The 13,966-nt window shown below is 39.2% G+C and overlaps 1 protein-coding gene across 1 annotated transcript in view; it reads right to left on the bottom strand.

Moving 5' to 3' along the window:
* Window positions 1-13,966, bottom strand: part of PTPRQ (protein tyrosine phosphatase receptor type Q) — a 377,099-nt gene that overhangs the window by 141,653 nt on the left and 221,480 nt on the right. The window contains exons 37-42 of the mRNA XM_066589856.1: window positions 12,447-12,607; window positions 9,510-9,655; window positions 5,790-5,958; window positions 3,129-3,404; window positions 578-729; window positions 21-162 (exon numbers count right to left, since the gene is read on the bottom strand). Coding sequence (XP_066445953.1) covers window positions 21-162; window positions 578-729; window positions 3,129-3,404; window positions 5,790-5,958; window positions 9,510-9,655; window positions 12,447-12,607 — 1,046 coding nt within the window. The remainder of the gene's footprint in view (window positions 1-20; window positions 163-577; window positions 730-3,128; window positions 3,405-5,789; window positions 5,959-9,509; window positions 9,656-12,446; window positions 12,608-13,966) is intronic.

Here is a 13,966-nt window from a genome sequence, read left to right as displayed (position 1 = left end):
CACCCAGATATTTTGCTTACCTGATTCTGTAGTGGTGAAATTAACAGTGTTGCTGAACTCATTCCCATTTCCGACTTTCGTGAATGCAGACATACTAGCTAAATAAGTCTTGAAAGGTTCTAAATCGGTGAGCATTCCTTCAGTTTGATCTCCAGAGATATTCTGTAAGGTAAAAGGTTCAAAGGTAGGCTGTATTATTATGGCAGAAGCCACAATACAGTGGATGCAATCATTACAACTTGTAATGAATATGTGGCCGTGAAAACAAGACTAGAACACACCCATCTGTTTAAGCTCTAAAATGTATGTATTTTTGACATTGCAGTAATTGCAAGAAATCCCTGGATAACATAATATAGTTTATAATCAGTGAACGGTGTAAAATCAAAATAGCAAAATATGCTTACTGGATTCAAGCATTACGGGAAAAACAATGTATCTAGAACTCATTAGAATAAATAGCCTTTTAAATCGTGGCTTGTTCATCTGCTGCGCACCAATAAACATGTCTTGTGGGTGCAATTGCGCATACATCTGTGTGAAGGAGCCCTTAATGAGGGTGCAATATTGCACTTACCTGGTAAAATATAGATTGAGTGCTGTTATCCACAATTCGAAAGCTGTACGTGTGCACAATCCCGTTGGGTTTTGGACTTGGACTCCACTGTAACCACACAGAATTGTCAGTTGCATTGATAAAAGTCAAGTTCTGAGGAGGCGCTGATGGTTCTGCAATGACAGTGATTGGATTGTGTTATCCAATGTTCAGACACAAAACAACAGCATCAACGGAACTGGACAGAATATGTTGGGAAAGATAGATTTAAGTAATGCAGCAGAACAATGATGGGCAAACCAAGGAGTATTCTAGACAGACCATATATGCCAAGTTCACAAGCATCTTGTATGGTAATATGGTACTGCATGCTGAAGAACAATGCCAGGAAGTGGCAGAAAAAGCTTTAAAGTGCATTTAGACTGAAAGATGAGCACTCAAAATTCGTTCAAACGGCAGTTTGAGTGATAGTTTTGAGCGATCATCTAATTAGCTACTTAAAGAGTTATAAATGCTGGTGGAGTGGGACATCGCTGATAACTCAAAACAAAGCAGCTGCTTTGTATATGCAAACAGCTGCTTTGTTCTTGCAGTGCCCTGCTGAGCTGCTAGCTCCGAGAAACAGCAGGAGCTCTGACAGCTGTTTTGTTCTCAGAGCTTTCAGCTGGTATACCAGCTGAAAGAATGCTATCAGCACCGCCCGCTGAGAAAATCAGTGTGCGGCGATGATAAAGAGTCAGTGTTGATTTCTAGCTTGCTGGAAATCAACGAGGAACGAATAGTGCAAGAACAGTGCATGATGGCCGCACATTTAGACAGAATGATTATCACTCCAAAGTCGGCTTCTGAGCAAATTTTGAGCAATAATCATTGTGTGTAAGTGGGCCTTTAGAAATGAGTGGCGGGAAAGGCAAACCATGAATTACACCAAAAAGCTGGAATAGTAATAAATCTCTGTGGAGTCTTTTTAAAAGATGCCTACTAACTGAGAAAGCAGCAACATTTTTGTGTACGTTTTCGGGCTGCAAATTCCATACCTCCCGCAGCTCTACCGAATGTAACTTTCACACAAAGTGATTATCGTTCAAATAATCATTGAATCATACGACAATGAACAATCATTCAGTGTAAACACTACCAACAACTGAACTGTGAGTGATAATTTGTTTGAAGTTTGTCTTATGCAGGTATAAAAATCATCATTCTTTGTTTGCTAATCATTGTGTGCAGAGGCGTAACTTGAAGCTTCTGGGCCACAATGCAAAACCTGTAACAGGGCCCCCAACTATAGTACTGGGCTCACTACATGGAGAAGAGAGGCCTTATAGGCCTCCTAAGGCTTCTGGGCCCGGGTGCAACCGCATCCCCTGCATCCTCTATAGTTACGCCAGTGATTGTGTGTAAAAGGTGATCAGTCATTCTCAAATCAATCCAAGGAATTTTCAGATTCCCCTGACAGACGAACGATGGACTGAATGAAAAACAAGACAAAAAATATAAAGAATTATTTGCGTGTGTAAATGGATGACACTTAAAAGCAAATGTCTTGTTTAATTGTTCCAATGATCAATTGCTCCATTTTGGGGGATCCAACTATAATGCTTTATCCATAATACTGGGCACCCTATATGGAGAAGAGAGGCCTTATGGACCCACCAAGGCTCCTGGGCCTGGGTGCAACTGCTTCCCCTATAGTTATGCCAGTGCTTAGGACACACTGCTTAGTGAAACATTAAATGTTTGCTAACTTTTCAAGCAACTTGTGTTAATATTATAAGTAAAATCTTTTTTAGAACAAAAAGGTAATAAAATGGTGTTTTTGTGCCAAAAATGCGGTACTCTAATGTGCTAGTCTCCCTTCCTTGTTATTTGCAGTCCAATGCCCATTGTCAAGTGAAGTCTATCTGCAGTAACAGAGCTAATAAGAAGGATGACAGTAAGTGGAGGAGGGTGATGATTCATGCTGCCCATAGAGGTCTATGGAGGGGATGGGAAAGGAAGGAGATACTCAAACAGACATACCGATGGAGCTAGTGAGAATAAGTTATCAATAGTAAAAGTCTATAAGTCTTTAAGGATTCAAGATGCATGCTATACACTGAGAATGGGTAGAAAACAAAAAACACAATAAAAGCATGTTTTCCTTCAAATACCAGTGCACATGCATATAAAACACATACTATAGCTTGTGTAATTTGACTTTATACTTTAAATAAATGAGATTGGTCAACTCTGCTGAATGTGGGTATTTAATTAGATTATCTTTTTCAAGAGGGAGTAGTTAAATAATTTTTCTTCCACAATGACTTTCAGTCAGGAAGTACAGGATAAAATAAGGAAATGCCACCTCTGTAAGTAGCATAACTAAAGCTGTCAGAGCACTGAAATGTTAGCACAAGAGAGGAATATATCATGTACAGTTGTGACCTTGTTAGAGCAATGCCATAATTCAAGACGACACTTAAGAAAAAAGTTGAAAACAGCGAAACAAGAAACATGTAAAATATTAAGAAGGATCACTTTTCTGATTATTTTAACTTTGCACAAACATGTAATATAATGTAATTAGTACCTGCTTCATCTGTGTGAAAGGCAAGCTGGCTTGGAGGACCAGTACCTTTTACTGTATTTGCAGCAACAAATACAAAATACTGGGTAAAGGGTAGAAGATCTTCCAAAATGATGGAGACTTGAGTGGTAAATAAAGGATAATTTCCTTGTGGCCCATAAATCTGTAAGTAGTAGCCGGTTATAATTCCATTTGGATGTTCAGGAGGATCCCATGATAACAGCACTGAAGTAAATGTTAAGTTCTTGTACTCTCGGATTATCGGTTCAGAGTCTGGAACTAGAAGTGAAGCAAGCCAGAATAATCTTACTCTCTTTTCTGAGCAGAAATACACCATGCACAAATGTAATTTTCTCCCGTGTATCCCCCATATTCTGGAACTTACTACCTGAAATAATCAGACTCTTCCCATTTCGAAACCTTGAAAAGCAACATAAAAGGCCAACTTTTCAGAAAAGCCTACAACCTACAGTAAACCTGTTGCCACTACCCTACCATATGATCAGCTTCTACCCTCATCTACTGTCGCCTTTTGCCTTCCATAATACATTGTAAGCCCTCATGAACAGTGTCTTCTGCCCTTCTGTACTCGTCTGTAAACCCTTTTGTTATGTGTTGTACAGAATTAATGGTGCTTCAGAAATACCCAATAATAATACATCATGCCCACTGTTTTGTAGTCGTATGTGACTCCGATCTTTCCTTCACTACTCATACTAAGTCACCAGCAACTCAAAAACATCTCCTGAATCCACCCTTTCCTCACTGTGGAGATATCAAAAACTCTTATTGTTGCCCTGGTCCATTCACTGCTTGATTACTGCCTCTTGCTACTGATCGGTCATCCCCCCACTAAACGCTCTCCTCTCCTATTCATCCTAATTGCAGCAGGCAGACTTATCTTTTTGTCCAGGCACTACACAGATGCTTCCACCCTGTGCCGCTCACTGCACTGGCTGCCCCATCCATAAAGCTCTCCACATTGCTGTACCACCCTATATCTCCTCCCTCATCTCTGTCTACCATCCTACCTATGCTCTCTGCTCCACAACTCATCTCAGACTAATTTCACTTTACTCCAAACCTCCCACTCCTGACTCCGAGATTTCTTCAGAGCAGCACCAGTTCTCTGGAATGCACTACCCCAGACAATCAAGTTAATTCCTAGCTTTAAGTGTGCCCTAACAATACATTTTTATGGAAGTCTACCATATTCCCTAATCTAAAATCTTTTCCATCTAACCATGCTTCTACACTTTCCACTGGAAACCTAAGCCCCATTAGGTTACTATATCACTCACACACCCTATTGCAACTCTTACCAATTTCTACACAATTATGGCTGGTGATTGGCTCATACAGCTTTATTTTTACATGTAGAACCTTTATACCTCATGTCACCCCTATTTCTTTATAGCCTGCAAGCAGGGTCCTCACTCCTATTTTCAAAACTTAATTATTGTATGTTATGCCTTACTTTGTGAATGTTCCCTCTGAGTTGGAAAGCATTGTGGAATATGTTGCACTATATAAGTAAAGGTTATTATTATGGCCTGCCACTTTGCTTTTCACCGTTCTCAGTTTGGCTTTAGCCAAGGTTTTACAGATAATTTGAGGCAGACTAGTGCTATAGCAGTGTCTATCTAATAACCAATCTTTCTAAGGCTCTGTTCATACTCGTTTTTCTTTCCATAAGAGGAGCACAACTGGAGTATTCCTTGACATACAGTATACCTCCGACTGGAGGCTGCAGTGTATACCACCACATAGGCATACTGTGGTATACATCTCCCGTTTACTCACATTGTAAAAAAAAATGTATATCACCCTGAATGTTTTTTACTATTTCCATCTGTATAGGGAAGTGCAGACTAGGCTTTCCTATAAAGAAAAATATATAGTAATGCATACCCACACAGGATATACCATAAGGCCATTTTTTTGGGGGGGGGGCATACATTGGGTGCGTAGGATCATTGCATACATTTGGCATAATGCACTGGGAGATTTCTCAGTTCATGCTGAAGTCATGTTCACTAAGCAACATGTGAACAGAGCCTAATAGTGGGGCCAGGCAGCACATGTGTTGCAGCCAATTTAATCAGATATGTAATCAGATATTGGAATAAGATAGAACTGACTTTGAGATATGGGGATTGACTGATATGAGCAGGGGCTTAGTAGAAATCAAACCACTGCTTCTCTCTATGATTTTGGTAATGTGCTATATTTGGCACAATTAATACTGTAAATCATTTTGTTATCAGCCACTGATGTAACATAGTAACATAGTTCGTTAGGCTGAAAGAAGACAATGTCCATTTAGTCCAGCCTGTCTATCCTCCTGTGTTGATCCAGAGGAAGGCAAAAAACCCCAAGAGGCCGGAGCCAATTAGCACTTTTGGGGAAAAAAATACCTTCCCGACTCCCTAATGGCAATCAGACTGTTCCCTTGATCAACCCCTATGTGTTTGGTAGATTGACATATCCAAACCAAAACTACATTTAATCTAAAAATGAGGTGTCTCTGAATAACAAAGGATCCCAGAACAAGGCCTTAGTGCAACTGGAAGGACAGGGGTGAGAAGGAAATATATTAGGAAATGAAGAGAAACAGTAGAATTTAGGCTGATGAACCACAGATATGCATAATTCGTTACCCACCATCTTCCTCCGTGTTGACATCAATAACCTCACTAGCTTGATCACCATCTCCGAATATAGTGCTTGCAGTAAGCCAGAATTCATAGTGGCTGAATTTTGCCAGACCATGGATAGTCGCTGATAAATCATTGCCATCAGACGAAATGGAAATATCACCCGAAGTGAGATTCTAAGAAAGACCATACATTTCAGTGAAAGGAAATTCCCAGGTTTCATAAAAGAAATAAGAAAATACCATGAATAGGTCATGGTGGATTATTGCTTAACAGAAGACAAGCCTTGTAGCCCACCCAGACATTCCATCATATCACTGAAGGGACTGGCTCTGTATAGTACTGTATCTACAGTGTTATAATAATATTTGTACAGAGTGAACAATATACATAGCCGATATGTGGCAGATTTTCTATCTGAGTTTTTGGGTGGAAAATCCTCAGCATATTACAGTAGCAACAAGGTGGATGGGATTTTAACAAATGTCATACATACGATCTTCAGTGTGGATTTTAACCCTTTTCAATCCACTGTCTGACGTCTGAAGACATTCTGATTGAAGGCTGTACACCTTCAATGTTGGAAGACGTCCGGCATGGTGTTCTTACTGTATATTACTGGCCGCTCTGTCGTCGGGGCCCCTCCAGCATGTCCCATACCACTGTACTGGCTCTAGGCAGCAGATGGCACCATTGTATAATTGCAGAAAGAGAGAGCCCCCTAGGAAACCCTGAATCCAAAATTGGATTGCAAAGGGTTAAATCCACAGCATGTCAATTTTTTTTGTGGATTTCACCCTTTTGATTAAACAAGATGACATTTAAATCTTAAAGTCATCTTCGTCTTTTGATCAGGTTCTGTAAATATGACCACATGACAATGTAAGTATATTTAATCAAGTATTATAATTTAGTTTCAAGTGCTCTAAAGGGTTCTCCAGCCGGCAGCAAATAGAAGGGCTTGAGAGAAACAATGACGATGAGAGGTTAAATGAGTGTTCAATAGTGCCACATGAGACAGATAGCAAATTTTCTCACCCAGTCCTCTATGTGGCAGTCATCTTACCCAAAGCTATGAAGTAGGTGCATCAGCAGTAGGTTGGTATTGTCTAGATACCAACCTTAGAAGACAATTAGAATTACAAATACATATATATATATATATGTCATATATATTAAATACTTCAACATAAACCAGAATGCAGCATTGACTACAGTTCTGTTACAGAATTGCAAGGAAGCAAGAAATCCCAATACAATTATGTTACTGTAACATATTTGCATTTGCTTCCTTGCACATGAGATACGGCACCCTGTAAAGGTAAACTTGCCTGTGATGAACATTAATTAGAATGTTCCTTTTTTCCGTTCCAGCATTTGTTGCCTACTTTTTCTGTAGATGCCTTCATCCTGAATCAACTGCTATTTACACACATTTAATGAAGTTTGTTACTGTGTTTGCAACATGTTGTCACAATTCTATAAGCAAACTGGGAAGGGTTTGTCCCTGCTGAACACACTACAGTAGGAACCTGACGGAGTCTATAACAGTATTTTCAGTCCACCTTTCATAGCACCAGATACAACTAGAAGGTGCAATCAGAGGCGTAAGTTGAAGCTCCCGGGCCCCGATGCAAAACTTGTAACAGGGCCCCCAACTATTATGCTTTACTCATAGTACTGGGTTCCCTATATGGAGAAGAAAAGCGTTATGGGCCCCTCTAGGCTCCTGGGCCCCGGGGGAAACGGCATTCCCTGCATCCTCTATAGTTACGCCCCTGGGTGCAATCCTCTCTGAGGCACTCGATAACTTTATAAGTTAGAGCAAATCGGCCAAAAATCCTAAAGATCCCTTCATGTATAAGGGGTTTCTAAGATACAGTATGCAGCAGATTTTTGTGTTGAAAAATCACAGAAGACGCCCATACTTACTGGGATACTAATAGAAAATACAGATCCAAACACCACATCCCAATAGCACAGACAGGGAAATTGCTATATGGAGGAACATCACACAGGTGCAAAACACTGATGAGCAACCACCTACATACCTAGCACAAATTGAAGGGGGTGGCTGCTTAGTAATATACTTGCACATAGATAAGACATTTTCTGTTATTTGTTTGTAATGTTAGTGCAGGGACTTGCAAGATAACGAGTACTCTTGACATGGGTTGCAAGCTTGCATATTTTGGCCAAAACATTAAGAAATACACCATATTTATCATTATTTTTGTAGTAGGAAGTCTGGTTTTTAAAATGCTGGGAGAGTCCAGGGTGTTGGTTCCAGTGTGATTCACTTTTGAGATGCAGGGCAACCCACTATGCTTTATCATATGGGGTACCATTAACCCTTTCCAATCCACTGTCTGATGTCTTCCTACATTCTGATTGACGCCTGTACAGCTCCAATGTCAGAAGACGTCCGACAGGGTATTCTTACCACCTTTTGCCAGCCACTCCGCTGTCGCAGCCTCTCTGGCGCGCATACACACTGACTTTAGCCAGCAGATGGAACTGTTGTATAACAGCAAAAGAGAAAGCCTTTTAGGAAACCCTGAATCCAAAAGTGGAATGGAAAGGGTTAACAGGCTGTAAGCCTGCATGGTGCACTACACCTATGGGTGGGACTGGCACTGTTTCTATGCCTTATCTGTGTGCAAGTATAATACTAAGGAGTTACCTACCCCTAATATGTGGTGGTGTGAGTGGTCGTTCATCACATTTTGCACTTGTGCAATGCTCCTCCATATAGCAATTTGCATTTCTGCACGCTGTTGGGAAGTGATGTATACCACTCCATGTATTTCGTATCAATATACCACTAGGTATGGCCACTTTCTGTAATTTCTGAATTGATGTGTCCTTTTTTGTCATTTGTTTGCAATGTTAGTTATTGTAGAGACTCACAAGACAGAAAGGACCCTTGATGTTGGCTGCAAGCGTATGTATTTTGGGCACAATAGTAAGCAATTCCTCTTATATACTGGTTTTTATCGTTATTTTTGCAGTCTTTAAGTAGTCTGGCTTTAAAATGGTGGGGTGCCCGAATGTCTGCATCTATGTGGTTCACTGTTGTGGTGCAGGACCACCCACCAGGCTTTACCATATGGGGCACCATAAATAGGCTGCTGCAGAACACATATCAGTGGGACTGGCACCCTATGTCTTATCTGTGTGCAAATATAACACTAAGCATTATATGTGGTAGTTGTGTGAGTGGTTGTTTGTCTATTTTTTACAGTGGTGCAATGTTCCTCCATATAGCAGTTTGCCTGTCTACATGCTGATGCTTCTACCTGCCCTTGTATTTTGGGCGCCTTCGGAGATTTGTGAATTGCTATGTCCTTTTTCTGTGATTAGATTTCTGTGTAGACTTGTATTAGAAGAAATCTGTCTGCCAAAAACACATGCATTTTTTTTAAGTGAAAATTTTGAAAAAGCAGTAATTCGTGCATTTCTCCGGGCTTGATAGTAGTACATTTATAAACTGGACACTAGTGGCCAATGTGAACAAAGCCAAAGTTTTTTTTTCATTTTAACTGAATATTTGAAAGTAGATCTACATTTTTGTTAATCAAACAATTTGATTATATATACAAAATATTAAAATATTCAACATTTTTCAGTATTTTAAAACAGCTAGTTGTCCATTAATTGAATTTCAGAACATATAGCATTGGGAGCAAATGCTGCTATATCATTGTAGAATATAATATTTCCTTACCCTGGTATAGGTGTTAGAGGTATTTTTGAAGTATAAAGTATAATATAGTACAACGCCATTTGGTTTAATGGGTGGGTTCCAGAAAATCTTTACAGACGTAGGGCTGAGATTTCTATATGAAATGTTCTTTGGTGGGTCACTTGGAACTGCAAAATTAAATAAATAATTACGCAAATTAGTATACTACGCAGATCAACCTTTGCTATCACTTTGGTAGCGACTACTCACAGATTTGTGCTTGAGAAAGCAGCCTGTTTATGCTCTGAAACGCGTTGCGCGTTCCCGTATTGTTTGTATGCTGTTACTTCTCACCATTGTGTATGGATTAACCCTTTCCAATCCAATTTGTATCCTGTTTTTTTCTAGGGGGGCTTACTCTTCTTCTGCCATTATACTACGACGCTATATGCTGGCTAAAGCCAGTACTGCATGAGATGACACACTGGATAGGCTCCGATAGCAGAGAGGCTGGCAATATACAGTAAGAGAACCCTGACGGACGTCTTCCAACATCGGAGCTGTACATCCTTAAATCATAATGTTTTTAGACGTCAGACAGTGGATTGGAAAGGGTTAAAGTTTCTGAGAAAACCATCCATCTCAGGAGGACATGGATTTCTTCCTTAATGGTCACTTTGGGATCCCGGGGAGGAGATTTACCCTATTCAAATGAAGGGGAATCTCCTCCTCCCCAAGTAAGTTCCAACACTTTTCTGGTCTTGACCCCATTGGAGCGTGCACGCTTTGTTCTAATTACGCAGATCAACCTAGCAATTTATTATCTAATGTTTTTAAAATAGAGATCTATTCATTCTCCCACTTATAAAGCTGTTTTTATAACATGCAGATTCTAAGAGGATAGATTAGTGTATATGATGTGTGGAAGTAATCATCTTGGTCATAGAATTCACGTATTTAAGAAAATGAATGTATTTGATAATACCTCAACTGCATTCTATGTTCCATCACCAAGTGTCCATGAAATGTCACCTCAGGCACTGACACAGGGCATTGGAGAGCAATGTTGGGCATAATAGCTTGTGGTACCAGTTTAGGGGGTATGGTGAAAGAAATAAAACAAACTATTGGAATCAGGGAAGAGCTGGCTGGAAAGGTATGCAGCCAGTTTCAGTTGTGAGAGGATGTGACAGGTCTTCTTTAAACGTATTGTATGGACTGTAATAATTAAGATGATATATAATATTTGCATTTTATTGTGTATGATCAATTAATATTTTTTTTTATTAAAAAACAGACAGGTCTTTTTTTATGCCTGATTATTTTTATTTATTCAATTATTTTTATAAAACTTTATTTATTTTGCTCCACAAAGAGACTTTTACTTTTCAACTTCATTTTTTCATTTTGATACATTGGAATATCTCTGTATGTTTTTCAGAAAGAGGTTACATTTTAATATATACTGTATCATAGGTAAAATAACCTAACAGTACGAGCCAGCTGAAGGTGAGGTGACCCCCACCCGCCCCATGACTGCAGGAGACAGGAGAAGACAAGTGAGGCAAAGATCTGGTAGACTGATGGGGGAGGAATAGGGAAGTATAACATTTTTTTTTTTTAATGACAGGACCCCATTAAGTCTAAGATTTTATTTTTAAATACAATAGAGATTAGGCATTATAATTTTAGTACTCAACAACTATTTCATCATTGTCTGCTTCATTCGCATTTATGCCAAAATTTCTGTAATTGTCATGTTAGATTGGAGGAATGAAAGGTAACAGCAATTCCATAAGGTCATTATACTAAGTTTTTTGATGCTATGGTCATTGGGGTCATTTGGCTATTTGGCATGGCACGTGATTGAAGTTGATCATTACCGCCCCTTATGTTTAAGATTCACTTTCTGCCAAGCCCCTGTGTTAGGGTAGTAGTTTTATTCATAGGGAATCTGTCACCTGAGTCCAGGAATGTAAGTGTTTTCATTTACCCACCCCATTATTTCCTTGGTGTGAGAGCTAAAAGCCACCACTTAAAGCATTGAGTAGTGCACTAAGTAGTCTGTCCAATCTAATTTTATAATGGGTGAACTACTTGCTCACACTAGGAGAATGATGGAGCAGGTAAGTATAACACTAACATCCTTAACTCCTCAGGTCACCTATTTTGAGCCCACAAGCTTAGCTAAAAGTATGTGACTGATTCCCTTTAAACTCAATGATTTCAGGCTTTGGTTTGATAATGTAGATTGATGGAATTGTAGAAATGGCAATTCTGGAGTGCTTCAGGGTGGTTTTACACACAAGTTTATATGGCAATTTTTTATGCAGTTTTTTGAGAAAAACCAGAGGTGGATCAAACCAGTAAAAATCTAAGTCCTTCCTTTATATGTCCCATAGCTTTTTAATTCATGTCAGATTTTAGCCCAAAAACTCATGGAAAAACTGGCATAAAACCTGTATATATAACCACACTTATTCCTTCATTTATATTTATTTATTTACATTGTTCTTCTGCAGAAGTGCTGTTGGCCCATACCACATGAACCCACATGACTTCTGCAGGGAAGATAACAGTTATTTCATATTGTAAAATATGAGCAAGAACTCTGGTCGTAAACCTTGCTGCAAAAGTTCTTAAATAGAGATGAGCGAGTATACTCGCTAAGGCACATTACTCGAGCGCGTAGTGCCTTAGCCGAGTATCTCCCCGCTCGTCTCTAAAGGTTCAGGGGCCGGCGCCGGTGACAGGTAAGTTGCGGCAGGGAGCGGGGGGGGGGGGGGGGAGAGGGAGAGAAAGATCTCCCCTCCATTCCTCCCCACTCTACCCCGCCGCTCTCCGCCGGCCCCCGAATCTTTAGAGATGAGCGGGGAGATACTCGGCTAAGGCACTACTTGCTCGAGTAATGTGCCTTAGCTAGTATACTTGCTCATCTCTATTCTTAATTTACCACATGGTATAAAGTAAAATATATACCTCCTTCTAGAGTTTTAAATCTTAATATATCACTTCTGACATTTCCGTCCCCAAATCTCGTACTGGATGTGACGTATGTACTGTATTCATGATTGCTTTCGAAATCCTTAAAATCCATAGAAGTATCTTCAATGTTAATAGTTTTGTTTGATGTCTCATCCCTAGGTAGAAAACAGTAAGTGTTATTTCCAAGATGTACGGATACAAATAAAAACAGTGGGAGAGATTTGCTAAGCAAAATATACCAGAGTTCTGGCACATATTCTAGCAAAAAGGTGGAGTTCATGCCAGCTCCCAAATTTATTATTTATTTTTAGATGCTTTTTGTATAGTTTTGAGCTATATCTAGGAAAAGGACCTTGGCCAAGCAATATAAAATGCACCAAACTTTTCAAGACAAGATTTTTTTCATCACCACCTTCCAAGAGCATGTACTTTTTTTATTTTCCCATCTTGTTTTTTTGATTGATTGGCTTGATTTTTTTGTAGGCCAAACTACTTTTCAATGATACCATTTAATAAACCATCTAATGTTCTGAAAAACATAAAACATTTTTTAAACAGGAAGTAAGTAGAAGAACAATGCAATTTCACCATTGTTTTTTTGCTTTTGTTTTTATGGCATTCACGTTGTGGTAAAAATGACACATGAACTTTATTCTTTATACCAAATTTCTATATATTTTTTTATGTTTTACAACTTAAAAAAAAAATGTTTTTTAAAAGAATGCCTTCTCTCACCATTTTCTGAGACCAGTAAGTTTTTTTTAATTTCTGCATCAATTGGGCTGTGTGAGGCCTTGACACACTTTAGTTGGGACAAACGGTAGTATTTATTGGTACTCTTTTGGGCACATACAACTTTTTGCTCACTTTTTATTCATTTGTTTTGAGACATGGGGTCACCAAAAAACACCCTACAATTTTGGAATTGTGTACTCTTTTTTCTACAGCATTCATCATGTGGGATAAAGAGTGATATTTTAACAATTCAGTCTTTTATGGATGCAGTAATACCAATTCTGCTTTTTTTGAAATGTTTTGATTTTTAGGGGAATTTTTTTTCTTTTAATATTTTTAATACATATAAAAATTTTATTAAACTTTTTTTAAGGTCTGCTATGAGCCTTGACCTTGTAATTAGACGATATATCATGATGCTTCTATTGCAGTACATTATTTTTGTCTTAGCCTATTAAGCCCTGCTGCAAGCAGGGTGTATTGGCCATAAATACATGGCAGCTCTGGAAGCCTTCCCTAGGCCTAGGACTGCCTTGGTACCCTACTATCGCATCACTGAAGGACATTGTAGCAATGGAGCCACCAACCATGAATGACTTAGATGCTGCAGTTAGCATTTACTATTACAATAAAATGGTTAATTGGCCACGATTGGAGATAGTTTCGATCGTGGTCATTGCTGCTTGGTGTCCACCCCTGAATGCAGCCTGTACCCACTGGGTATAGGATGAGATCATCTCCCAGGCCCACTCCATACAACTCTGCAACCACATAGTTTA

This window comes from Eleutherodactylus coqui, chromosome 2, assembly GCF_035609145.1.
Source record: "Eleutherodactylus coqui strain aEleCoq1 chromosome 2, aEleCoq1.hap1, whole genome shotgun sequence".
In the NCBI taxonomy this organism is placed as follows: domain Eukaryota; kingdom Metazoa; phylum Chordata; class Amphibia; order Anura; family Eleutherodactylidae; genus Eleutherodactylus; species Eleutherodactylus coqui.
Note: the sequence above shows the minus strand (reverse complement) of the source record. Positions and strands in the feature narration are given on the sequence as shown.